Below are 24600 nucleotides of genomic sequence, written 5' to 3'. Positions count from 1 at the left end.
CCTTTCCGCGTCTCCCGAAAGAGATTGTTACCACCCTATTCCCTCACCACGAAAATAGAAGAATGCAAATGGTTGTCCAACTAAATGAGGGCATAACACCTCCAATAACTGTGGGGATCTTTCACAGCGGGAAATATTTGGTAGGATCGGTAACAACAAGGCCCCGGGTTTGGATGGTATCCCCAACCGAGGCCGCGCTGGGGGGCACTCCGGGGGGTGGTAGTGTCGCAGCTGACACCGTCGTAAATTCAGTGATGAACCTAATAACGACTGCGTGTGATGCTTCCATGCTCCGGATAGGTCCCAGGTGCGACAAGCCTTCTATGTACTGGTGGACGGCAGAAATTGCCGACCTATGGAAGGAGTGTCATAAGCTCCGCCGTTTGGCACAACATTTGCACGCCAAAGGGGAGGCATGTGCCATAAAGGCACAGTATAGATCAGCAAAAAGGAGACTCCGCAGCGCTATAAATAAAAGCAAAGCTCGCGGCTGGCATAACCTTGTTAACGAGGTGAATGAGGACCTGTGGGAACTTGGCTATAAGCTTGTCACCCGGAAGATCGGGGCTCTGCATACTGAGCACTGACCAGATGGACCGCATTGTGCGGGCATTGTTCCCCAGACACCCTGTACGGGTTGATGTAAATAGCGCGGAAAGCGACGTGGATTGCCCCCTTTTCACAATGAGAGAGCTCGAAGAAACGGTTCGCACTATGAAAAACAGGAAGGTGCCAGCTCCCGTCTGCATACCAACCGCTGTGTATGCTTGACACGACCGGAAAAGTGCTTGAGAAGCTCATCAGAGGTAGACTCGCTGAAGCGATCCGTGCTGCCGGGGACTTATCCGCAAGGCAGTTCGGGTTCAGAACAGGGAAATCTACAGTGGATGCTGTTATGAAGGTCGTAGATACCGTTCATCGAGCCGAGGCATACAGCCGCCGATCTTGACGGATAGTGCTCTTCATAACGCTTGATGTCAGAAATGCCATCAATTCCGTAAGATGGACAGATATGCTAGCCACACAAGAGAACTCCTTTCACGTGCCAAGCTATCTCATGCGGATATTGAGGGATTATCTGAAAGATCGCTCCCTGCTCTATGAGACGCTAGAGGGCCAAAGGAGGATGGAAATCACGTGAGGAGTAGCACAGGGATCCATCCTAGGGCCGGACCTCTGGAACGCTTCCTACGATAGTTTGTTGAGACTCGATATGCCTGAAGAATCACACCTGGTCGGTTATGCAGACGACGTTGCACGTTGCCGGACGCACTGTTGAACAGGCGCAAAGCAGACTTGGCATATTCATGCGACGGGTAAGCGGATGGATGAATGCTCACGGTTTCAGCCTTGCGCTGGAAAAAACCAAGTAGTCATCCTGGATGACCCTGCGTCTCATATCGATGGGCGAGTTGACTATAGAGTCGAAACCATCGGTTAAATACCTTGGTTTAATGCTCTATTCGAAGATGAGCTTCTTAGAGCAAATCAAAGCAGCAGCGGACAAGTCTGCAACTGGAGTCGCGGCCTTGAGTCGGCTAATGGCGAATGTCGGGGGCCCTGTATCAACTAGGAGACGTCTCGGTCTCGGTCGCAGTCGGTTCTTCTCTATGGTGAGGAGGTACCGGCTGATGCCCTTGACAAGGAGGTGCATCGTAAACGCCTCGCTCAAGTGCAGAGGCGGAGAGCTTTGCGAGTGGCGTCTGCCTATCGCACCGTCTCCGAACCGGGTGTGATGGTGATCGAGGGAGTGATCCCCGTTGCCCTCCTTGTCAAGGAGCGCAAAGCTATCTACCGCCGTAAGGGCGAAAACTTAAGAGAGGTGGTTACCCGTGAAAAACGTCTACGCACCCTTACCGAGTGGCAACTTTCTTCGCAAAATGAGCCAAGGGGCAGGTGGACTGCGCAGCTCATCGAAAAATTAGACCCGTGGTCGAACAGAAAGCACGGTGAGATTGATTACTTCCTTACTCAACTTCTAAGCGGGCTTGGAGGTTTTCAGTCTTACCTGCACAGGATTGGGAAGGCGCGATTTCCTGATTGTGTGTTCTGCATTGGAGTGGCGGACGACACTGAACACACCTTTTTCTCTTGCGAGAAGTGGGACGGCCTTCGCCAGCAGCTTTATGCAGGCACAGGGGAGCTCTCTCCAGACAACATTGTCAGAGAGACGTTGAAGAGCGCTGCCAGCTGGAATCGTATTGCGCATTATGTCCGGGCTCTGTTTATTGTGAAGAAGATTGAACTCGGCCGACGGAGAGATCGGACGGTAAGAGGTCTTCTAAACTAACAACAACTCCTTTCCTCCCCTCCCCTCCCGTTGGTGAAAGGAATTCCCTGACTTGAAGGCTCCCAAAGCCGGAAGCCGGGTTCCAGGCTAGTTCTCTGATGACAGGGAGGTGTTTAGTTGGTAGTCCGCCAGCGTGCTGTTGCGGGAGTCCAATACTCTGTGCGTAAACGCATTCACCTACCCTACTCCCAAGAAAAAAAAAAAAGTCCCCTACCGAGCTTTGAAATTGGCAGTGAAGACTAGGCTCGACCTTTTCGCCAATACCTTCGGGGCGTGCCTAAAAGAAGGAATATTCCTTGCCCAGTGGAAAAAGCAAAAGTTGGTGTTGCTTCTGGAAACCCAGCATCGTATCGTCCTATCCGCCTGCTAGATACAATGGGGAAGATGATGGACAACATACTCCTGCCCATCGTCGAAGGCAGCAATGGTTCGTCGAACCGCCACTTTGGTTTCCGACGTGCCCACTTTACGGTGGACGCAATTAACATGGTGGTAAACCTGGCAAAAGGTGCACTGATTTCTGGCAGCTGCTGTGCTGTTTTGGCACTGGATGTCAAAAATTCCTTCAACTCGGCCAACTGGAACAGAATTAGAGGGGCTTTGGCTTTGGCTGAGTTGGTGGAAAACTACCTCTCGGAGAGGACTCTCTGGTACAGGATGGATGAGGGCCCCAAAGAGTACATTGTCACAGCCGGGGTATTACAGGAATCGGTACTTGGTTGCTCTCTCCGTCCCAGATGGGACTACGATTGTCGGCTTTGCTGATGACTTAGTTGTGGTTGTTGTAGCAAGACATCCAGAAGGTGTGGAGGTCTACGCGAAGGAGACAGTGAGAGCAGTAAAGTCCTGGCTGGAACAGGCCGGGCTGACCTTGGCGGACGCGAAAACGTCGGTCTTAACAACGAATCGCAGGAAAAATAACCCGGGGAAAGTGGAAGTCGGTGGATATACGGTCGTATCAAAGCCGTCTAGCAAATACCTGGGGGTGATAAATGACACCGAATTGAGCTTTAGGGAGCACCTAGAATATGCATACCAAAAGACAGCCTGTGCCACCACGGCACTTGGAAAAATGTTGCCGAATATTGGTGGGCCGAAATACTGCCAAAAATACTCGTCACCTGTATGGGCAGAGGCGCTTGCGAACTCTCAGAGACGGAAGCAGATGAACTTGGTTTACCGGTTAATGGCTTTGACGGTTTGCAGTGCTTTTAGAACCACATCAGATGAGGCAGTACTGGTGGTGGCAGGCATGATCCCTGTCGACATTCTGGTTCAAGAAATGAGTGTTCTCTCTCATGCGAGTCGTATGGAGGGGCAGGGTCGGTGGACGCACAGACTCATTCCCAAAATTAGGGTGTGGCCTGAGCGAAGACATGGGAAAACCAACTACCACATTACCCAGTTCCTTACGGGGTACGGTGGTTGCTACAGGCAGTATCTGCATCGTTTTGGGTTGGATGATTCTCCGAATTGTCCCAGATACGATGGCATACCGGACAATCCAGAGCATGTGATGTTTCACTGCCCAAGATTTGCGATGGAGAGGAGGAGCTTAAAGCAGCTGCTGGGCAGGATTGTGACCCCCAAGAGCTTGGTTGCGTAGATGCTGAAGTCCGAGGAGAAGTGGCACACGGTTTGCTCCGCAATCATCCAAATGCAGGAGTTACTGAAGGAATAAACAAGAACGAAAGGGCAAGCCTACCCCGCAAAGTAATACCTTAATGGTGGCTTCACGGGGCTGGATTTGGAGAGACCGGGGGTGGTTTTTAGTGAGTGCGAATCTACTTTCTAAGCGAGCGACGGTCTATTCTGTATGTGGCATAACACACCTACATGTTATCTCCAATCCTTAAAAGTCTCTAAACTACACAGTTATTCAGTAAAGAAATCTCATTTATTTTGTTCACATCGAGCCGGTTATATATCGTTTACAGTGATTGAGTTAAATGAAAGCTAGAAAGTAAATTAGACTAGTTTTGCTTGTTTCTGTTAAGATACTGATATTTCACATGGTTGTGATGTCTTATGAGTCCACAGTTCGAGCTTGTTCTTTATATCTTCCATTACATATAGTATCGTATTGTATTTACATGTCTTGATATCTTATATTAAAATAAATAGCTGCTTTTTGCAACGAAAAAATGTCGAGTCTTACTAAAAAAAATGAAGAGAAATTAACTTAGCAGATAATTTGACATGATGAAGGCAAAGCAATTTCACTTTTTAGGATAAAGTACAATAGTAACGACGTCGCAATAAATATAAACTAGTTCCTTCCGTGGATAAAATATGAAGCCTGAGATTTTCACTACTTTTAGCTTAAAACTGTAGTTTTGTAAAGATAAATAGTTGAATAACACACTATTGAATTGTTTTGTAGCTAAAGTAACTTTAACCTTAACTGTAAATTAATCCGTTTTATATAGTATCTAACTCTCTACGTCTATTTCTTCTCTTGTATTGATGGCGTCGTGGTAGTTGTAGAAGTTGCACCATTGGTAGTAACTTTGAAACATATTCGATTGAAATGTACACACATTTGTTGTACAACTCTCATACCATAGTGGCAATGGGCTAAAGTTGTTGTGATGCACAACATATACAGGATAAAGCGCTCGAAAAATGGAACATACATACCAAACAGAATACTGACAATGAATATCGGAGTCATCCAATGGAAAGCCTCACAGCGGGTGTTACTCATTTGTGCTACAATGAGTCGACACTGAAAATAAACAGAGAAAATTTATTAATTTCACGCATTATAGGGAAGCAAAGCAGAAAAATTATTCAATTCTCTTTATCCATAGAGAATCCGGGTTGTTTCTGATAAAAGGGGGTTACATAAAATTTGCCTGAATTTAGTCGTCATTTTTAAGGCTGCACAATCTTTACCACAAACAGTGGTTCCCCGCAATAGTTCCTATCATCGAATTTTGTGTACATTATTTTGTGAATATTTGTGAACAACTATTATGCAATTCAGCCGAAACAATTCAGATAATTTGATAAGAGCCTGATATGACTTTAAGATTACTTTGTATATATTTGTATAATCATAGAGTACCCAACAACGTACGGTTATCAACCTGCCTTTAATTGCACACCTGTCATTGAAACTAGAAAACCATGCCCACCGAAAAGTTTGCTAATCTCATATCTGCGCTCTGAATCAGGCAAACGTAGACCGTACAAGATAAATATATTTATGGCCTACATTATCTATTGTCTCGATTATATTAAAACACTTATCGGGTGAGATGGAAAATGATGACGGTGCAATTGGTGAAGGTGTAGAGCGCCATCTTCTTAATCTCGTTGCCCTGGATTCGAGCCCTTTTTGTCATGGATACGTGTATTTGTCTTCATGCGGAGAGCTTATCACTTGGGCAGCATTAAGTGTGATGGTGATGCAACTGAAGCACATTCTTATTAAAAAGAACAAAGGATGAAAAACAGAAAGAACAGCAGAACTGTTCCATCCGTAGCTGAAAACTCAATTGCGCACTATTTTCCAAGACCCATTACAAGGTACATTTGACTGATGTTCGAGGAACGCTTCAAAAAAATGTCCGAAGAACGCGTTCTTAGAAAAATACTGGGACGGGGCTTCTTAAGACTTTCAAACCAAACTCACGGTTGGGTGACAACGAGATGATATAAAACAAGTCGGAAAACCGGAAGCTTAACGCTTCAGGTATAAAAGATTTTGTGTTTCCCTATGTGAGGAACATACCGTAGTTCTCCATTGGCTTATAGCATTGACCCGAGATATTTAAATCGCTCAGTTCTGGGCAGGTTACTGCCATTGCCAGAACTGAGCGATTTAAATATCTCGAGTCAATGCTATCAGCCAATGGAGAACTGCGTAATGAAATTGTTTCACGCATTAACGCAACCTTGATGAAGTGGCATTCCCCAACTGGTGTTCTTTGTGATCGACGTATCAGCGCACATCCCAAATCTAAATTTTACTGCAATGTCGTCCCGCTTGCCGCTCTCTATAGTTCTGAGCGTTGGCCGACTATAAAAGTCAATGAACGGCGTCTTGCGGTTATGAGGACGAAGATGTTGCATTGCACTGGTGGCGTGACACGTTTTGATCACGTCTGAAATGAGAATATCCGCGATCGATATGGGTTTGCATAGAACGTGGAAAAACTGCGAGAAAAGCGTCTTCGATGGTGCGGTCACGTAATTCACGCTAACGAGAATTCACTAACCAATATTGGTCAGAAAATCGAAGTCAATGATAAGCAACCAAAAAGCCGGCCAAAACAATAGTGGCTTGATACACTGGATGGAGATTTAAGATCTCGCGATTACATCCTGATCAGTCACTTGAAAAAATACAATGAAGAAACCGATCACGACGAGCCGACACCGCTTGTGAACGCAACAAAGGCTAAAGAAGAAGATTTGAGGAGCGACGAGTGCACGACAGCTCTGTGTCACATGGCTAAAAATTCCATTGCCCTCTATTTTTTAGAAAGCGATTTAAATAAATGGTGGTCAAAGGGTAGTATAGGTAGCAGGGCGAAACGTGGATTGGTACCCACGATGGAGCATAAAACCTGGGAAATGTCTGCTGAACCAACACCAACAGCTCTACTACCAAACCCTATCTCCACCTCCACGTGGTGACCGCTGGGAGCTCTTTCATAACGAAAAGCTGCAGACGGAGAAGGATGAAGGCGAGTCTCCCGCGCCTAAAAACGGAACAAATTGTACCAACTGGTCCTCCAGGTTGGGGGTTGGGTGCGGCTGACAACCCTACACGGAAAACCGATGTTACGAAGCCACGAAAGGAGCCTCGGACAGGATGGATCTTACAACGACGAACCCCACAACGACAACGGATTAACGATTTGCGCATTTTCTCATGGAACGTGCGCTCCCTGTACAGAAATAAAGCTGATGAGCAGCTAGCCGATACTCTGTCCCAATATAGGGCTGATATAACAGCGTTACAAGAGATGCGATGGACAGGGACCGGTTCCCTGGAGAAGAGCCGCTACACCATATATAGATTCAGATCACTATCTCGTTGGCATGGTGTTCCGAGCTCGAATAACAACACCACCTGCAATCCCCTCTGACAATCAGGTGAGAGTTAACACTGAAGCTATTCACAACACAGCCCTTCACAACATCTATAAGAGGGAAATGGATGTCGCAATAACCGCAGTCAACAAAGATCCTGGAGATCTTATCATAAATACGGCCACAAACATACTTGGCACCAGCTGCAAAAAAGAGTCCGAATGGCTGGTTTGACGATGAATGTAAGCTAGCAACGGAACGGAAGAACGCTGCATTCTCAAAGAATGTGGGCACGCGCAAAGACTTATCACGAACTCCGTCGAGCGGAGAAGCGACTTCACAGACGGAGAAAGGAAGCCTGGGAGAACCAACAAGTCTGTGAACTAGAAGTTTTACCAACAAGTAAGCAGGATGAAACTTTACACACCTCGATGCTCATGCTACTGAGACAAAGAGGGAAATCTGATTTCCGGCCGGGGGGCACATTGGAGCGATGAGTTGAGTACTTGGATCAATTACTGAACAACCGGAACATCGGCGAATTGAACGCCCCGCCAAATGAAGACGACGGACAAATAATGCAAGCACCAAGTGTAGAAGAAACATTCCGTGCAATTCATCGGCTTAAAAATCATAAGTCGCCAGGAGCCGATGGAATTACAGCCGAATTGGTTAAATATCGAGGCGACCAATTACACCAAGTGGTTCATCAACTTCAACTCAAGGTCTGGGACAGCGAATCAGAGCCTGACGACTGGCAAAGTGGCATTATTTGTCCTGTACATAGAAAGGGAGAGGGACACATATGTCGCTTCACGGATTGAAGGACTGGTTCTAGCGCGATTTCCTGCGCCAGTCTGCTTCAACTCATGCCGTCATATAGAAGACAGACGCAACATTAGGCGTGACACAAATAAATTTTACAGACATGACGATGAACGGAACGCAATTTTTTACGGATTTGACGATAGGACCGGATCCGATGACTTATATGGATATGATGACAGATCCAGACTCGACGATAACGACTCGCCTCACGATTCCAGGCACGACCGCTTAATACGTTCCCAGTGAATCGTGTCTACACCATCATAGCATCTTGGGATTTGGTTTTTTATGGCAGTCCAACATCCTTGTCCATCAAGAGTTCCTTTTCCGCGTGGTGGTCTTGACCTACACAAGCCTACAGAGGGATTTGTGTTCTTATGTTCACACCTTATCAGAAATCGAACAGCATATTGGTGCTGGGACTATCTCCAGACCAGTCTGTCGGACGAATCGAGTGGACCCCTTTTCGTGAGGCTCTTCGCAAGCAGTTTAAGAATTCACTAGATGATTGGGACATACTTGAAATGATGCGAGACCGCACGCAATGTCCATCCGAAGAATTCGACAGCTACTATAAAGCTTTATAGCGTTCGTTAGCCAATAGGCTAGAAAATTCCTTAACGGAAGAAAAAATGATAGAGTTCCTACGGCAATTTCTCTACTTTCCGGCTAGTACGGTTCGCAAGCTGCGTACGTTAGTGCAACAGAGTGAAATTCTAGAGGAGCATCTCTCAAGGAGGTTCTCTAACTAATTGTCCAGCTATTCTGTTGAATCTGGAGGGAGTGGGGACATAAAGTGCATCTCAGGAAATCATCAGTCTGAGATTCAGGATTATGACTTAGCTTCGGTCTGCTGGAACTATCAGCAGATTGGAGATTTGGTCGTAGACTATTGGGAGGAGGCCAAAGCTTTTTGTTTCGGTTGCGGGCTCCCTAACACATGCAAGCCCGTATGTCCGAAATGCCGAGTCCCAGAGTCCAGCCCCAGTCATCCGAGCATCGGACGCACGTGACTTTGAAAGAATTATGAAGCCTTCCACAATAACTCCGAAAGTTATCGTATTGAAGCGGTCCGAAATGTGACTTACCCGGATTTGACCCCACCAGTTATTATTTCTAGAAAACCAATGCTTTCGGTTCCTGGGCCATTATATGCGAGACTGCAGCAATACCAAGCTGCCAGAGAGCGGATCTTCGGTGTTGCAAAAGTGGCGAGGTAAAAACTTAAGCGCTCTACAGTTTGCTTACGTCAATATTGGCGGCAAATAATGGACAACCGTCGTATCTACTATCTTAGAAGTTGGCCCAGCAGTGATATTCGCCCGTACGCGGATATCATAGTCTTGGGTGTGCGCGTCTCAGGGCTCATTGATTCGGTATCACCGTAAGTTGTTTGGCTTCGGATTTCGCCCGGAAAATTATTAACGACGGTCGGTACAAGTGGGAGAGATTACGCACCGATCTTAGGACAGCCGACAGGACTAGCCACTCGACAATAGGCAGTGTCGGCTGACTTCAAGTTTCATGATCGGATGATATCGATGTGGGTCCTCCTTCTCCCGTCGTTAACTCAAAATTTATACCTTGGTGTTGATTTTGTGCGTGAGTTCGGACTCGCACAGGACTTATTTGCACCTTCGCTATGTTCACTAGAAAATGTTGAGAACGTCAACGAATAACAGTTAACCACACACCAGCGGGCGAGATCCGATCCTGTCGTTGACAGTTTTCCATTTTTCGAGTCGGAATGCTTAGGACGTGCAAGTCTAACCACACGTTATCGATCTCGGGAACAATTTGTCGATCTAACAGAGACACTTCTCAGTTTCGCCCGCCATTGAAAAGCTCCTCTATGAGGAGATTGACCAGATGATGGCTTTGGGAGTCATCGAAGGATCGCAAAGCACCTGGTCTTCGCCAGTCACTCTTGTGGTGAAATCTAAAAAAGTGCGGCCTTGCCTTGATGCACGTAAGGTGAACAGTGTCATCGTGATGGACGCCTATCCCTTATCGTTCATCGAGGGGATTTGCAGTCGTCTCCCAAAGGCTAGATTTATTACGAGCCTAGATCTGAAGGATGCATTCTGGCAAATTCCACTGGATGAGGCATCCAATTATAAGACTGCCATCACGGTTCCAGAGTGACCACTTTATCGGTTCGTGAGCATGCCCTTTGGGCTCTGCAATGCACCTCAAACCATGCAGCATCAGTCGCTGTCATCCCTGCTCATTTGCTTGATGGCGCAAGTGAGTTTTCGAATATTTAGATGACTTGCTGCTCATCACAGAGACCTTCAGCCAGCACTTGCTGCTTTTAAGCGAAGTGGCTTTCTGTATGAGACGCGCTGGCTTGATATTGAACATCCGAAAGAGCAAATATGTTATAAAGAAAATTCGAAACTTTGGGCACATCATCGGTAAAGGGGCGATTTGTACCGATCCCGACAAGGTGCGCACCATCCAAGTCTTTCCGCGGCCGAAAACCGTCAAACAACTGCGGCGGTTTCTTGGAATGCGCTGACTGCACTGTTGACAGACATGTTTCAGAAGAAGCGTCGGTTTTGCTTAACTGAGGAAGCTATCTCGGCCTTCTACGCTCTGAAAACGAATCTCTCCTCGACTATGGTAGACTGAACAGATGGGCATTGGGCTTCAAAGGTTCTCATTTACCATCAAATACAGGAAGGGGGGTTGTGTTGTAAAACCTTGGGTAAATTGCAGTTGTAGTTCTATTGGCCTAAAATGAAACTGGTGTTTGAATGCCTTGAGAGACTGAATACGGAAACGGTTTCATGGCTATAAATCTAAGAAATGAAAAGGAACGGTTGAGGGAACTATACTGGGCGGGCCTACCAGGGATGGAAGAGTCCAGGGTGCTTATTAGAGAATACGAACCCATGCGCACAAAGGATTGCTTAAACCTCACCAAAAAGAACCTCCGAATCATAGTGGGAATTCTCACTGGTCATTGTCGGCTGAACTATCACCTAGGGAAGCTAGGGATATCTACGGACACTGCCTGTAGGTTTTGTGAGGAGGAGGACGAAACCTCTATACACGTCCTGGGACAGTGTCCGGCACTTGTCCAAAGTAGGTCGAGGCACCTGGGAGAACACTTAATACCAGATTCAAAGCTGAAAGATCTAGAAGTGGGGAACATACTAAAGTTCCTGACGGTTATAGGCCTGCTTGAGATACTTTGATCAATAGATGCACTATAACCAGTAAAAGGGGCACAATAGTTATTTAAGGATGCGGTGCGACTTTCCCTTAACAGAATAACAATAATACTTCCGCAGCGAACTGTGCTAGCAACTGGTGAGCGGTTGCAGTCCGGTGCATGTTAATTTGTAAAATGCCGTTCGCATCCTAGCCCTCTCCAGCTCCGCCCTGAAGATCGGACACCGTCCCGAGCCCGCAGTGTGTGCAACGCTCTCACCAGGCGCGCTACGATCCCTGCAGAGAACGCAACTCTCGCTTTCATTGCAGATCTTCGCTTGATGACCCACTTGGCCGCATCTCCGGCAAGCCGTCCTCCTGTCCGGTCTCTGGCAAGCTGTTGACGTGTGTCCATAATCCAGACACCTGCAGCACTTGGTGGGCACTATCCGCATTCGCACCTTGCATACTACCCATCCGAATTTGGTTTCCTCGCATATTGCTCGGAGACTTCCAGCTTCTGGCCTCGAGCATTTACAGGAATTGGTTACCTCTGGACATTCACGCTTTATCGCCTCCTCTATTTCGACCTTATCTGTAAGGCAATCAAGATCCTGGATTTCTAGAGAGCACATCGGCTCTAGGTTGGAAACAAAAGAATTCTCCCCCAATAGCCCTTGATCGCTTCGCAGAACGTACTCTTTTTAGTCGTCTTTGGGGCCAGTTCGACGAGAACTCCGCCACTCCTAGTTTTGCGTATGGAAGACACCTTTGCTCCGTTGTCTTTGGGTTTCATCCTGTAGTGGATTTCACTATGGACTTCCGCAAATGTCTTGCCTTCCGTCGGCTTAATGAGTAGAGCGGGCGGTCTAATCCTTCTTCGTTTCCTCGTCTTTTCTGCTCCTGACTGACAAGAGTTGGGAACCTGAGGTGTTCAAAAGATCGACATATCAAAGCTGAAGTCCCAATCACCTTAGCCATTCACCTAAATACTTGATACACGATGCAATTATCGGGATTCATTGTATGCAGTCGTTCTATTTATAGCAGGAGATTATAGCACTTGATGTTTTACGCTCACGTCTTTGTTCGAAATCGCCACCCACTCAATTAAATGCTATTATAAAGTCGTCATTTACTTACGCTTATATTACTAAATATCGTTCCGCTCAACAGAAACAGCATTCGAGTATCATTTGTCATGATGTCGTTTGGTGATTTATAAGCCCAAAACATGAAGATCACGAAGAATGTCAAGAATGGATATATGGGTCGCACGGCTTCAGAGAACGGACGCATTTTGCCCGTCTTATTTTCGTAAGAACTGCAAATTAAAATTCCACATCGAATTATTCAAATTTAAGGAGCAAATAAACTCATTTCTCACCTGTAAACATTGTATACGACCATCGGCATGTTGGACAATGCGCTGATGTGAAGCACAGCCTCCATCAAAATGCCCATGGTAATGCCGAGTGGGAAAGTCTTCTTCCATACTCCGTAGCCATAGAACCAAGTGACCAAGTACATTATTGTCGAGCCCCACATGCTTATATCATAGCCCCAGGGCAAGTACAGCACTCCAGTATTGTACTTCTCCCAATGCGACGTGTAAAAGTTGAAAAACACCATCCAGCAAATGTAATACATCCGAATTGGCGGCAAGGACGTCTCGCATCTTCCAAAGACACTGTACAAGCAAGCTGGTATCAACACGGCCGTATAAGAGTCCAAGCCATGATCGAAAAGTTCCCCGAGCGGTCCAGACAGTCCAATACGTCTCGCCTGTTTTCCATCAATTCCGTCCAAAGTGTATGACAAAAATATATTGATAGCTGCCAGTAGCCAAAACCAACGTGGGATTGGTGGAGCTGATCCGTCGCCAGAGCTCGCGTAGAAGTTCCAGTCAAAATATGACAAAAATACGAAGTTCGCTAGCGAGAAAAGAAATCCCACAAAAGTGAGAACGTTGGGCGCTAGCCAAGTGGGGCAAAACTGTTGACGGCGAGAGAAAATGGAATGAATCACTGGAGACGTAATCAAGTATTTCGCACACATACCTGCACTATATAGTTCCAAAAAGGATGCATCACATATACGCTGAGGGGCGATGTATCTCTTGCGGAATACTGAAAGGGATAATCATGCGTTAGAAGAGATGAAGAGGAGCGCAAGGATCATGCAGGGAAATCGAAAGGACAAAGGGAGTCCCTGTGGAATAGTACTCCAAACAAAGAGGGAGACTTCCTGACATGGAAATAATAGCGTGCGAATGCAAACAGTTAGTTTGTCCAATGCTATGTCTTGTCCCCTAGAAATGCTACAGAAAAAGAACTAAAAATAGTTCTTCCTGATCCCGCACTTTCACTTGGATGCTGGAAGCCAGAAAATGTTGCATGGCTCCCCCGTGAAGATAGATTAAAACAACAACAGATTAGAGAGCGCTTTATAATTCCCATGCGAGGTTTGCAGTTGATAACGTCTGCGATGATTAATGCCCGCCCGAAGTTGATATCAAGAAAAGTTATTTGCACAATGCACGCTCTCGCAGGCCCTGACCTACGTCACAGTGGTCCGCGGGAACACCTGCTAATTGAGTGATGAGTCGACGCTATGCAAGCGACGGTAGCAACCCCCTCGTCCAACGCTAGCGCCACCCTGTGCGTCTGCTAATTACCTTATACTTATTGAATCCGGACAAGTGCTCCTTCGTCAGATACTCGTACTCCATCATCTTTTTCACGTCCACCATCGTGAATCCTTTCGGCAGGCGAGAAACTCGAAATTATACGGTGAAGGGAAGTTGACTTCTATTTTGAAATTTTCCTAGTCCACCATGTGCTGGGTTTCGGCCAATCGTTCTGGGTCGCACTTGCAATTTACTGGCACTGATCAATTAAAAGTAGGAGCGGGCGTTTTTCAAAGAGCACAGAGAGTATCCGCGAGATTTCATTGCATTTTCTGCAAAATTCTTGGAAGCGACATGTAAGCGAGGACCCGCGAAGGACGACGACAAGACGTGCGTACACCACCGGCCAACGAGACTCAAGCGGTTGTTGTTGCCTCACAACCAACTGGAATGTCATATGTGAATGGGGCCCGAGTGCTCAACGAAGATTTTCCATCCGAAGTGGGATAGGGAAACACTCACAGAGCCATCTTTTAGAAAGCCCAAGAAGCATAGAGATGGCACTAGTGTACAAGCTCAAGTCGGTTTGAGCTCAAGCGAAGAGTTCAGCCGGGGGCCATTTGTGGTCGGAAAACTGTCGTTTTCGTTTTGCTATGAATTGCATAAATTACCCAAAATTTGTTTCCGCTTTTTCATTGTTTAAGAGGGAAGTTCCGCAGAATGCAATGATTTCAGACGTGTACACCGCTTCACGAAAGAACTTGTTTGTGGTCGCAAACCTTCTGATGGTCTGTAAAGAACGTTATCGGTCGACTTCTCGTTGACGATGACAGTATCACATCCGGTGAAGTACCGCCTCTTGAGACGGAATAGCGAGTCCCTATAATATATGGATATTAAAATTCTGTTAAGGGGAAGTTGCACCGCGTCCTTAAAGAACAATTGTGCCTCTTTTGCTGGTTATAGTGTGCCTATTAATCATAGCATCTCAAGCAAGTCTGTAATCGTTAGAAATTTTAGTATATTTCCTACTTCCTCTATGTGGAGCTGCCAAATCTCACATCAGGCGCCTCCCATTGTGCGAATAAGGGAATGGCTCGGCGAATGTTCCATGGGCACATATGCACGCATTCGGAGATGTGCGTGTATGGGCATGCTTATGCGCAGGCCGGGTAGGTGGGAAGTAAACGCCCACCCGTGGATAAAAAGGGGGGAAGGATACCTAGAAATGAAACCAAACATGGAGGAACAGAAGGAGAATAAAGTCACTGTTCAGGGCTTTGGAAACCCAGTACCGGCGGTTTTTAGGAGTGAGCATGCGGGCTCCCTGCTGTCGATATCCAACGACCGCAGTGCCTCAGTAGTAGGAACCTTGGCTACTGTGGCATGTAATGTTACAAGCGTACGGGAGGGGCTGGAACTGGCTCCATTGGCGGACCCATTCAGAAGGAGCTCAATTCTTCCTAGATCCCCTCCCACATGGGCACAACCCCCGCGATCGCTATCCCCAGTGGGAAGTGTGCAGCGGAAGTCTTCGATGAGGAAGAATCCTTGACGCCCGAACGATGCTCTGGGCATGAATCTAGTCTAGAGTTGCCTTTACTGTCCTGGGAAAAAAGATCATGGAGTTCTGTGAATTCAAAAAGGACCATTCATTAGAATATAAGGGCCATGATAAGAGTCATCCGGCGTACGACAAGGCCCAGGACGAACGAGGGGGAAAGGTCTCGATTGAAAAAGTCAACCAGGCAATTCAAGTAACGCCTGTTCAAAATAAAAAAGGAGAGGAACCGAGGAAGAGTCTACGCGAAAAGCTGAACGACTCAACAGGCCAGCAAGCGCCGAAAAGAAAAAAAAGGATTCAACTCCCAAAAAGGCGGAGCACATGAGAACTACGACTGAAGCTGCCAGTGAAACAATTACAGCGGCGACTTTCAGAAAAGAGACCAAACCTTCAAAGGCGGATGCGGAAGCTTGGAGGAAAGTGGAACTGCGGAAAAGAAATGATCGGAGGAAGATAAGACCGGAGGTGATTATCATTTCCAAACGTGGCGAAGGGTCATACGCCGACATTCTTAGGAGAGTGAAGACAGACCCTGAACTGACCAACTTGGGAAACAATTTCAGTCACATTAGACGGTCCCAGAAGGGAGATCTTATGTTGGAGCTTAAGAAATCCAAGGATGTAACCGCCGACAAATTCATGAGCCAAATCGGAAAGTCGTTAGGACAGGAAGCCGGCATAAGGGCTAGCAAGCCAGAGATCACTATAATCTGCAAAGACATAGATGAAATCACGGCGAAGAAGAAGGTTCGCGAAGCGTTTAAGAAGCAGTTCGATCTTTTCGGACTACAAGAGTCAGTGGTGAAAACGCTAAGGAAAGCCTATGGGGGAACACAAATCGCCATCATCAGCCTACCAGTGGAGAACGCACTCAAACTGCTAGCAGCAGGGAGAGTGAGAATAGGCTGGGATATGTGTCACCTTAGGGAACAGGTGGCGTTAAAACGGTGCTTTAGATGCCTTGGCTTGGTCACATTGCGAAGGCATGCACTAGCCCAAATGACAGGTCAAAGCAATGCAGGAGATGCGGAGTGGAAGGCCATATCAACAAGGACTGCGGAGCTGACCCAAATTGTCTACTGTGCAAAGGAAAGGAGGGTGGGGACCATCGGCACATTGCAGGCAGCAGCAGGTGCCCGGAATACAGGAGAGCCCTTAGCACAAATCACAGATGAGGTTGATTTGTATCAACCACCACCAACCACTGCGAGGCGGCGCAGGATCTACTCGCGCAAACCATCCGCGAGAAAAACATCGATGTGGCCATACTAAGTGAACCATACCGAAACCACGGTGGTAGCGTTTGGGTCAAAGACCAAATGGGCCAAGCAGCGCTGTGGACTTGTGGAGAACAAGCCTTCGAGGAAATAATGGAGCACCCGGAGGAGGGGTTCATCAGAGCGAAGGTGAAGGGCATCCACATCTACAGCTGCTATGCTCCACCCAGCGCTACACTCGTCGAGTATGAGCGGATGCTTGCCGCTCTTGTTTTGGATGCAAGAGAACGTTGGCCGATTATAATAGGAGGCGATTTCAATGCATGGGCTCTTGAATGGGGCAGCCGGATAACTAATGTCAGGAAACGTGTTCTCCTCGAAGCATTCGCGGAGCTAGACGTGGTACTGGCGAATGTTGGGTCTGCGTACACTTTCCGGGGAAGGGGCCTGGGGTCTATAGTGGACCTGACATACGTGAGTGCCACTTTAGCCAGTAGAATCGCTTGGCATGTCAGTGAGGACTATACTCACAGCGACCACCAGGCAATCTGCATAGAGATCAAGGGCGGATCGAGCTCGAAAAAGAGTTTTCGCAGAATGCCGGGTGGTATGCTTGGCTGGACAGTGAAAGCTTTCGAGGGGGACACGTTTTCCGGGGTGCTCAAATCCGACATATCCCTGACTGGTACGACTGGAGAGAAAGCCACCCAGATCACTCGATGGGTGACGGAAGTATGCGATGCTACTATGCCCAGAAGGCGATTGCTCCCCAGTAGGCAACCCAACTACTGGTGGAACAACGAAATCGCTAGTTTGCGAGCCGCATGTTTTCGGGCAAGGAGGCTTTGCCAGAGGCTCAGGGGAAAACCCGGTGGCGACGGTCGAGAGGAGGCACACAAGCAATTGCGTGGCCGCCTAAAGGAAGCCATTCGGAGAAGCAAAAAGAACTGCTGCGTGGCTTACAGAGTGGTGATGAAAAGGCTGCGAAAATCACCCCAGGTGACCTGTCCGCGACTCCTGAAACAGATTGTTACCGCTCTGTTCCCTCACCACGAAAATAAGGGAAGGCAAATTTTTGTCCAGCTAAATGACGGCATAATACCGCCTGTAACTGTGGAGGAGCTGCAGGAAATATGTGGTTTGGATGGCATCCCCAACCGAGCTTTAAAACTGGCAGTGAAGGCTAGGCCCGAACTTTTCGCCAACACCTTCGAGACGTACCTAAAAGAAGGAATATTCCCTGCCCACTGAAAAAAGCAAAAGTTGGTGTTGCTTCCGAAGCCTGGCAAGCCATCTGGAAACCCAGCGTTAGATCGTCCTATCTGCCTGTTGGATACAATGGGGAAGATGATGGAGAGAGTCATCTACAACAGACTCCTGCCCATCGTCGAAGCCAGCAATGGTTTGTCGGAACGCCAGTTTGGTTTCCGACGCGCCCACTCTACGGTGGACGCAATTAACATGGTGGTAAATCTGGCAAAAGGTGCACTGATTTCTGGCGGCTGCTGTACCGTGGTGGTGTTGGATGTCAAAAACGCATTCAACTCGGCCAACTGGAATAGAATTAAAGGGGCGTTGGCTGACATAGGTGTCCCCGGATACTTAGCGAATTTGGTGGAAAACTACCTCTCAGAAAGGACTCTCTGGTACGGAACGGATGAGGGCTCCAAAGAGTACATTGTCGCAGCCGGGGTACCACAGGGATCGGTACTTGGTCTCCTGTTGTGGAATATCATGTATAATGGGCTGCTTGCTCTTCCCGTTCTAGAGGGGACTACAATTATCGGCTTTGCTGATGGCCTAGCTCTGGTTGTTGCAGCAAAACACCCAGAAGATGTGGAGGTTTACGTGACGGAAACAGTGAGAGCGGTAAAGTCCTGGCTAGAGAAGACCGGGCTGACCTTGGCGGACGCGAAAACGGAAGCGGTCTTAATAACGAACCGCAGAAAAAATAAGACTGTGAAAGTGGAGGTCGGTGGACATACGGTCGTCTCAAAGCCGGCTATTAAATACCTGGGGGTAATAATTGACACCAAATTGAGTTTCAGGGAACACCTAGAGTATGCATGCCAAAGGGCAGCCAGTGCCACTACGGCACTTGCAAAAATGTTGCCGAATATTGATGGGCCGGGATACTGCCGCAAATACTCGTCACCTGTATTGGCAGAGGCGCTTGCAAACTCTCAGAGACGGAAGCAGGTGAACTTGGTTTACCGGTTGATGGCTTTGAGGGTTTGTAGTGCTTTTAGATCCACATCAGATGAGGCAGTATTGGTGGTGGCAGGCATGATCCCTGTCGACATTCCGGCTCAAGAAATGAGTGTTGTGTCCCATGCAAGACGTATGGAGGGGCACACAGATCGCAGAGTCGCATGATCTCTAGCAACGCAGATGGAACGAGTCTACGAAGGGTCGGTGGACACACAGGCTCATTCCCAAAATTAGGGTGTGGTCTGAGCGAATACATGGGGAAACCAATTACCACATAACCCAGTTCCTCACGGGGCACGTTGGTTGCTACAGGCAGTATCTGCACCGCTTTGGGTTGGATGATTCTCCGAACTGTCCCAGATGCGATGGCATACCGGAGGATCCAGAGCATGTGATGTTTGACTGCCCACGATTTGCGATGGAGAGAAGGAGCTTAAACCAGGTGCTGGGCAGGAGCGGGACCCCGGAGAGCTTGGTTATTGAGATGCTGGAGTCCGAGGAGAAGTGGCTTACGGTTGGCTCCGCAATCATCCAAATGCAGGAGGAGTTGCTGAAGGAACAAAGAAGGAGGAAAGCTGCAAATAGGAGAAGGATGAGTGCCTAAGAGCAAACCTACCCCGCGAAGTAATACCTCAATGGTGGTCCCGCGGGGCTGGGGCTGGAGAGGCCGGGGGTGGTTTTTAGTGGGTGTGAATCCCACATGCGCCCGCTGTAGTTCCGACGTTCGGGCGGTGGAGCTGCGGCGGACGTGCCTTTCTAAAATTTTCCACCTCCGTGTACGCACAAAAAAAAAATGGTGAGATTTAAGCAATCCTTTGTGCACTTGGGGGGGGATGCGAAAGGTGGGACGGCTTTCGTCAGCAGCTTTATGCATACACAGGGCAGCTGTCTCCAGACAACATTGTTAGAGAGATGTTGAAGAGCGCTGACAGCTGGAGTTGTGGTGCACATTATGTTCGGGCTCTTCTTATTGCGAAGAAGATTGAACTCGACCGGTGGAGGGACTGGATGACGGATGTGCATAAACGCATTCACCTACCCTACTTCCGTAAAAATTCCCAAATTCCTAGACTTTGCCGAGGTTACAACGCACAACAGCTTAGTCCTTTTAACTTCTCTTCTTTAAGTAGTTTTAAGGATAAGATATTATGACTTTCTCCTCCTCCTGAGGGCAACAAGTCATTGGAGTTTACTCTGTTTATTCTCCGTTAAATAAATAAATATGTTAAACAAACATACCTCACGGCATCCCTGGATTCTGGGATTAACCCCTTTCCATCTGCACAGATGCAGGCAAGGAGGGCGGTATGCATAATGACCTGGAGTATCAGTGAGGCGGGAAACTGTTTAAATCGAAGGAAGATTGATATTGTTTCTAGGCGGTACCCAAAGTTACTGATATTAAGTGGTAATATGACAACGAAGTTTCATTTTGATAAGAAGTTTGAAACACGTTTGAGTAACAAGGCAAACTGGAAGAGTGGCTGTGACATACGACTTAAATCAGCAACTGATTGCCTGGTATACTGACGGATCCTTCACAACAGAGGGAACGGATGTCGGAGTCACTGGTTCAAGGAAAACATATTTTAAACTAATGGTAAGCCCACAAGCATAGTCCAGGTGGAAATATATGTCACAGACAGATGTGTCTCCTTTGACCACGAAAGGAACTATAGGGGGCAGAATATTGCTGTTCTGACCGACAGCCAAGTGGCGATCAAGGCACTTATGTCCCACCAGGTAAACTCCAAACTAATATGGAAATGCCTTAAGAAACTGAACACGATCGACTCGCACAATAAGGTCTGGATATTCTGGGTTTTAGTCATGTTGTGACCAGAACCCGTCTGTGAATTTGGAAACGGCTATGGCATTAAACAGGTCGGGAAGCTGGACGCTTCAGATATGAAAGGCTTTGTGTGTTTCTTTCATTTGAGTGTCCACATTCAGTTTAAATTTGCAAAGAAGCGACAATTTTGACCTATTATAACTTTGTTAGTAATAGTGCGATTTCCACCAAACTTGGTAGGGTCATACTTTATGCTATACCCTACATTGTTACATTGTTCGTGGTGCTAAAATGAACTTAATGGGTTTGCAACCAATTACTAAAAATTATAGTAATATATTGTTATTAACTTTATTTGAACAGATATAGATATGAAGGGTACTTCGAAGCCTAGGCACCATATAGTAGCAGCCTCTTGATTTTGTTCAAATTTTTCGGTTGATACACATGACTATATTTGATAAAAAAAAATGTACACCCCCTTTTGCATGTATGGGGACTCCCTTAAATTCGATGTAGAATTATGTGACTCACTTATTTTTATTCAAATAAACCTCAATCTTTGCAGGGTCACTCAAGATTTATTCGAGCAGACCATCTATGAATCCGAGGTGGAAATTGTCATTTTTAGCGAACCCTATAGAAACCGTCAGAGTGGCGTATGGCGTAGATTCGCCAGCCATACAAACGTAGTCCAAGGGTGATTGCTGGTGACCTCAATGCTTGGTCCCGTGTGTGGGGTAGCAGAGAGACAAATGCAAGGGGCCGCAGTCTATTAGACACTTTTGCACAGTTGGATATAATTCTGGCCAACGAAGGTTATGTAAACACCTTTCAGAAAGGAGGGTCTGCCTCAATCATAGACCCAACGTTTGTCAGCCCTGCACTTGTAGTGGCATGTCCTGGTGCGTCAGCAAGGACTAAACCCACAGCGATCACCAGGCAATCTTTTTTGGGCTATATGTAGAGTCACCGGACAGAAGGCCATCATGCCCGAAACCGAGAAGGACGCCCGGCTGGTCTGCTAAAACTCTGGATGAGCAGACCTCTACAGAGGTGTGGTTAGAACAACCTAATAAAGCAGGCGCCTCTACGGAAAGAGCCGTCCCTCTGGTTCAATGCATCGCCAAAGCATGTGATGCGTCCATGCCTAGAAGGTGTTCATTCCCCAGTAGAAGGCCAAACTACTGGTGGAATGATGAACTGACCGGCCTTCGATCAGCCTGCCACCGAGCCAGAAGAGCGGCTCAGAGCGGTAGGTAGAGTCGATCAGGGATAAAAAGAGCGCGTCTATAAGGGAGCCGGCAAAACTCACAAGCTCGCCATCCACCGGAGCAAGAGGGAATACTTTAAGGAGCTCTGTTCGGAAGCGGACCTAAACCCGTGAGCAAGCACCTATCATCTCCGTAGATCACATGTCCGTCACTCTTGTTAAAAATTATTCCCCCAGCAAGAGAAGGGCACAGACAGCTTCCAGCGACCTATGAATGTGACGGCAATACCGCAAGCCACTAGTGACCAGCTGCTGGAAATCTGGGCTAGAATAGAAAGGCTCCGGGTCTGGATGGCGTGCCGAATAGGGCCCTTAGGCTTGTCGTGAAATCCAGACCGAACATGTTCGCTGAGTTGTTCGAAGCGTGCATGTCCGAGGGGACATTTCCTGTGTTAGTGAAGCGACAGAAGTTAGTGCTACTGCCTAAGGCTGGCAAATCTCCAGATGAGCCAACCTCCTTCAGACCTGTTTGTCTTTTGGACACTATGGGCAAAATGCTAGAGCGAGTATTCTATAATAGATCACTCCCGGGTGTTGAGAACCAGGGAGGCCTCTAAGATCAGCAGTATGGGTTCCGTAAATCCAGATCAATCATTGATGCCATCAAAATGGTTTTTGGCTTTGACCATTGCAAAGGGTAGTACTAGCAAATATTGTGTGGTGGTGACCCTGGGTGGGAAGATGCAATCAATTCGGCCAATTGGAACCTTTTACGGGAATCTCTGGTGAAGATTGGTATTCCCGCTTATCTTGCAGCTATTGTCAACAGCTATTTACAAGAACGGAGGCTTTGGTATGGCACTGATGACGGACCCCAGGAGAACGTTCTCTCTGCGGGTGTCCCGCAGGGCTCCGTACTGGGCCCACTGCTGTGGAACATCATGTACAACGATGTACTTAATCTTCCCCTTCCAGAGGAAGCCACAGTGGTGTGTTACGCTGACGACATAGCACTGGTTGTCGTCACAAAGCATCTCGAAGATGCTGAGTTATACTCAAGCGGGGCAATCAGTGCTGTTAAAAGTTGGCTAGAGAGTTCTGATCTGACAGTTGCGGAGGAAAAAACGGTCCTCATCACCAAGCGCCGTAAAAGAAATTTTGCCCGTATTTCAATTGGGAATCATATCATCACTTCTAAGCCTGCCATCAAATACTTAAAAGTAATGATAGACGGGAAGCTTAACTATAAGCAACACGTGCAGTATGTTCACGACAAAGCATCCACTGCAAAGTGGGCCCTGGCAAGGACGATGCTGAACGTGGGAAGGCCACGGCATGCTTCCTGGTTGTTTATAGCTAGAGTAGTGAGTTCGATCCTGCTCTATGCAGCTGCAGTTTGAGGTAAGGCATTGCAGGGTACAGTTAACGCTAACAAACTGAGTTCAGTCTACAGAAGAACAGCCCTAAAGGTGTAATCGGCATTCAGGACTGTCTCAGAGGATGCAGCGTTCGTCATCTCTGCAATGATGCCGATTGACATCTTGACAGATGTGATGACGAATTTAGACAATGCGAAATTTATCACTCCTATATCGCAGACGAAGAACGCCGAAAGGAAGAGATAGATGGCAAGAGCATTGGGAACATTCGGGAAAGGGTCGGTGGACATACAGGTTCATCCCTGCCATCAAGGAGTGGTTGGAGAGACGACACGGTGACATTAATTATAATCTTATCCAGTTTCTCACGGCGCATGGAGGATATCGCCAGTACCTGTTCAGGTTTAAACTGGATACCTCACACGATTATCCAAACTACAATGGAGTCCCAGAGGATCCAGAGTATGTATTCTCCACTGTCCAAGGTTTGTGGAGGAAAGGGAAAACCTAAAGGAGACTCTAGGAGAGGTAGTCGTACCAGAAAATCTGGTGCGAAGAATGTTAGCATGTCAGGAAGACTGGGATGCGATCAACTCCATGGTCGCATCTATCCAGAGCAAACTGTGAAAGCCAGAGGAGACTAGTAAAGCGCGGTTACGTACGCTGCGTAGAGATGAAAGGGGACGAAGCTAAAATGAACTGACTCCGCCCCGTGATGTAATACCTCATGGTGGCTCCACCTGGCTTGAGGGGAGTTTTAGTGGGTAAGAACTCCACACGCTGGCGTGTCCAGGAGAGTATCTTTTGAAGATTTCCACCTCCTCAACAAAAAAAAGACAGACAAACAGACAGACAAACAGACAGACAGACAGTAAACCGATTTTAATAAGGTTTTGTTCTACACAAAACCTTAAAAATGAAGGGGCTGAGGGAACTATACTGAGCGAGCTTTACAGGAGTGGAGCAGTCCAGGGTGCTTATGTAGGAATACAAACTCAAACGCACAAAGGAAAGCCTAAACTTAACCAAGAAGAACCTCCGAATTATAGTGGAAATACTCACTGGTCACTGTCGATTAAATTATCACCGGAGGAAGTTAGGGATATCTACAAATGCTGCGTGCAGTTTCTGTGCGGAATGTGCTGAAACCTACATACACCGTCTGGGACAGTGCCCGGCACTTTTGCAAAGTGACTCGAGGCCGTTACTAAGTCTTCCATCTGATGGGGTGCAAGATATCTAATTTCCCGGGAGGACGTCTAATCAGTTGAG

General features: G+C 47.3%; 1 protein-coding gene across 1 annotated transcript; it reads right to left on the bottom strand.

Annotated features, from left to right (window-relative positions):
* Positions 1-4165: 4165 nt before the first annotated feature.
* On the bottom strand, positions 4166-14408 carry LOC119652772 (ethanolaminephosphotransferase 1). The gene is made up of 5 exons (XM_038057080.1): positions 14001-14408; positions 13384-13452; positions 12711-13318; positions 12467-12647; positions 4166-5018 (listed from the first exon to the last, which is right to left on the bottom strand). The coding sequence occupies exons 1-5, from the start codon at positions 14073-14075 to the stop codon at positions 4737-4739; spliced, it is 1215 nt and encodes a 404-aa protein (XP_037913008.1). The 5' UTR covers positions 14076-14408; the 3' UTR covers positions 4166-4736.
* Between the last annotated feature and the right edge of the window lie 10192 nt (positions 14409-24600).

The sequence above is a fragment of the Hermetia illucens genome, chromosome 3 (assembly GCF_905115235.1).
Source record: "Hermetia illucens chromosome 3, iHerIll2.2.curated.20191125, whole genome shotgun sequence".
NCBI classification, from domain to species: domain Eukaryota; kingdom Metazoa; phylum Arthropoda; class Insecta; order Diptera; family Stratiomyidae; genus Hermetia; species Hermetia illucens.
This window is presented reverse-complemented; position numbering and strand designations above follow the sequence as displayed.

What these genes read in the sequence shown, in the direction of transcription:
- LOC119652772 (XM_038057080.1), bottom strand. Translation starts at nt 14,075, where the DNA reads ATGGTGGACGTGAAAAAGATGATGGAGTACGAGTATCTGACGAAGGAG. An exon ending in CCGGATTCAATAAGTATAAG is followed by an intron (nt 13,453 to 14,000) that starts GTAATTAGCAGA and finishes TATCCCTTTCAG; the next exon opens with TATTCCGCAAGAGATACATC. An exon ending in TTTGGAACTATATAGTGCAG is followed by an intron (nt 13,319 to 13,383) that starts GTATGTGTGCGA and finishes CGCCGTCAACAG; the next exon opens with TTTTGCCCCACTTGGCTAGC.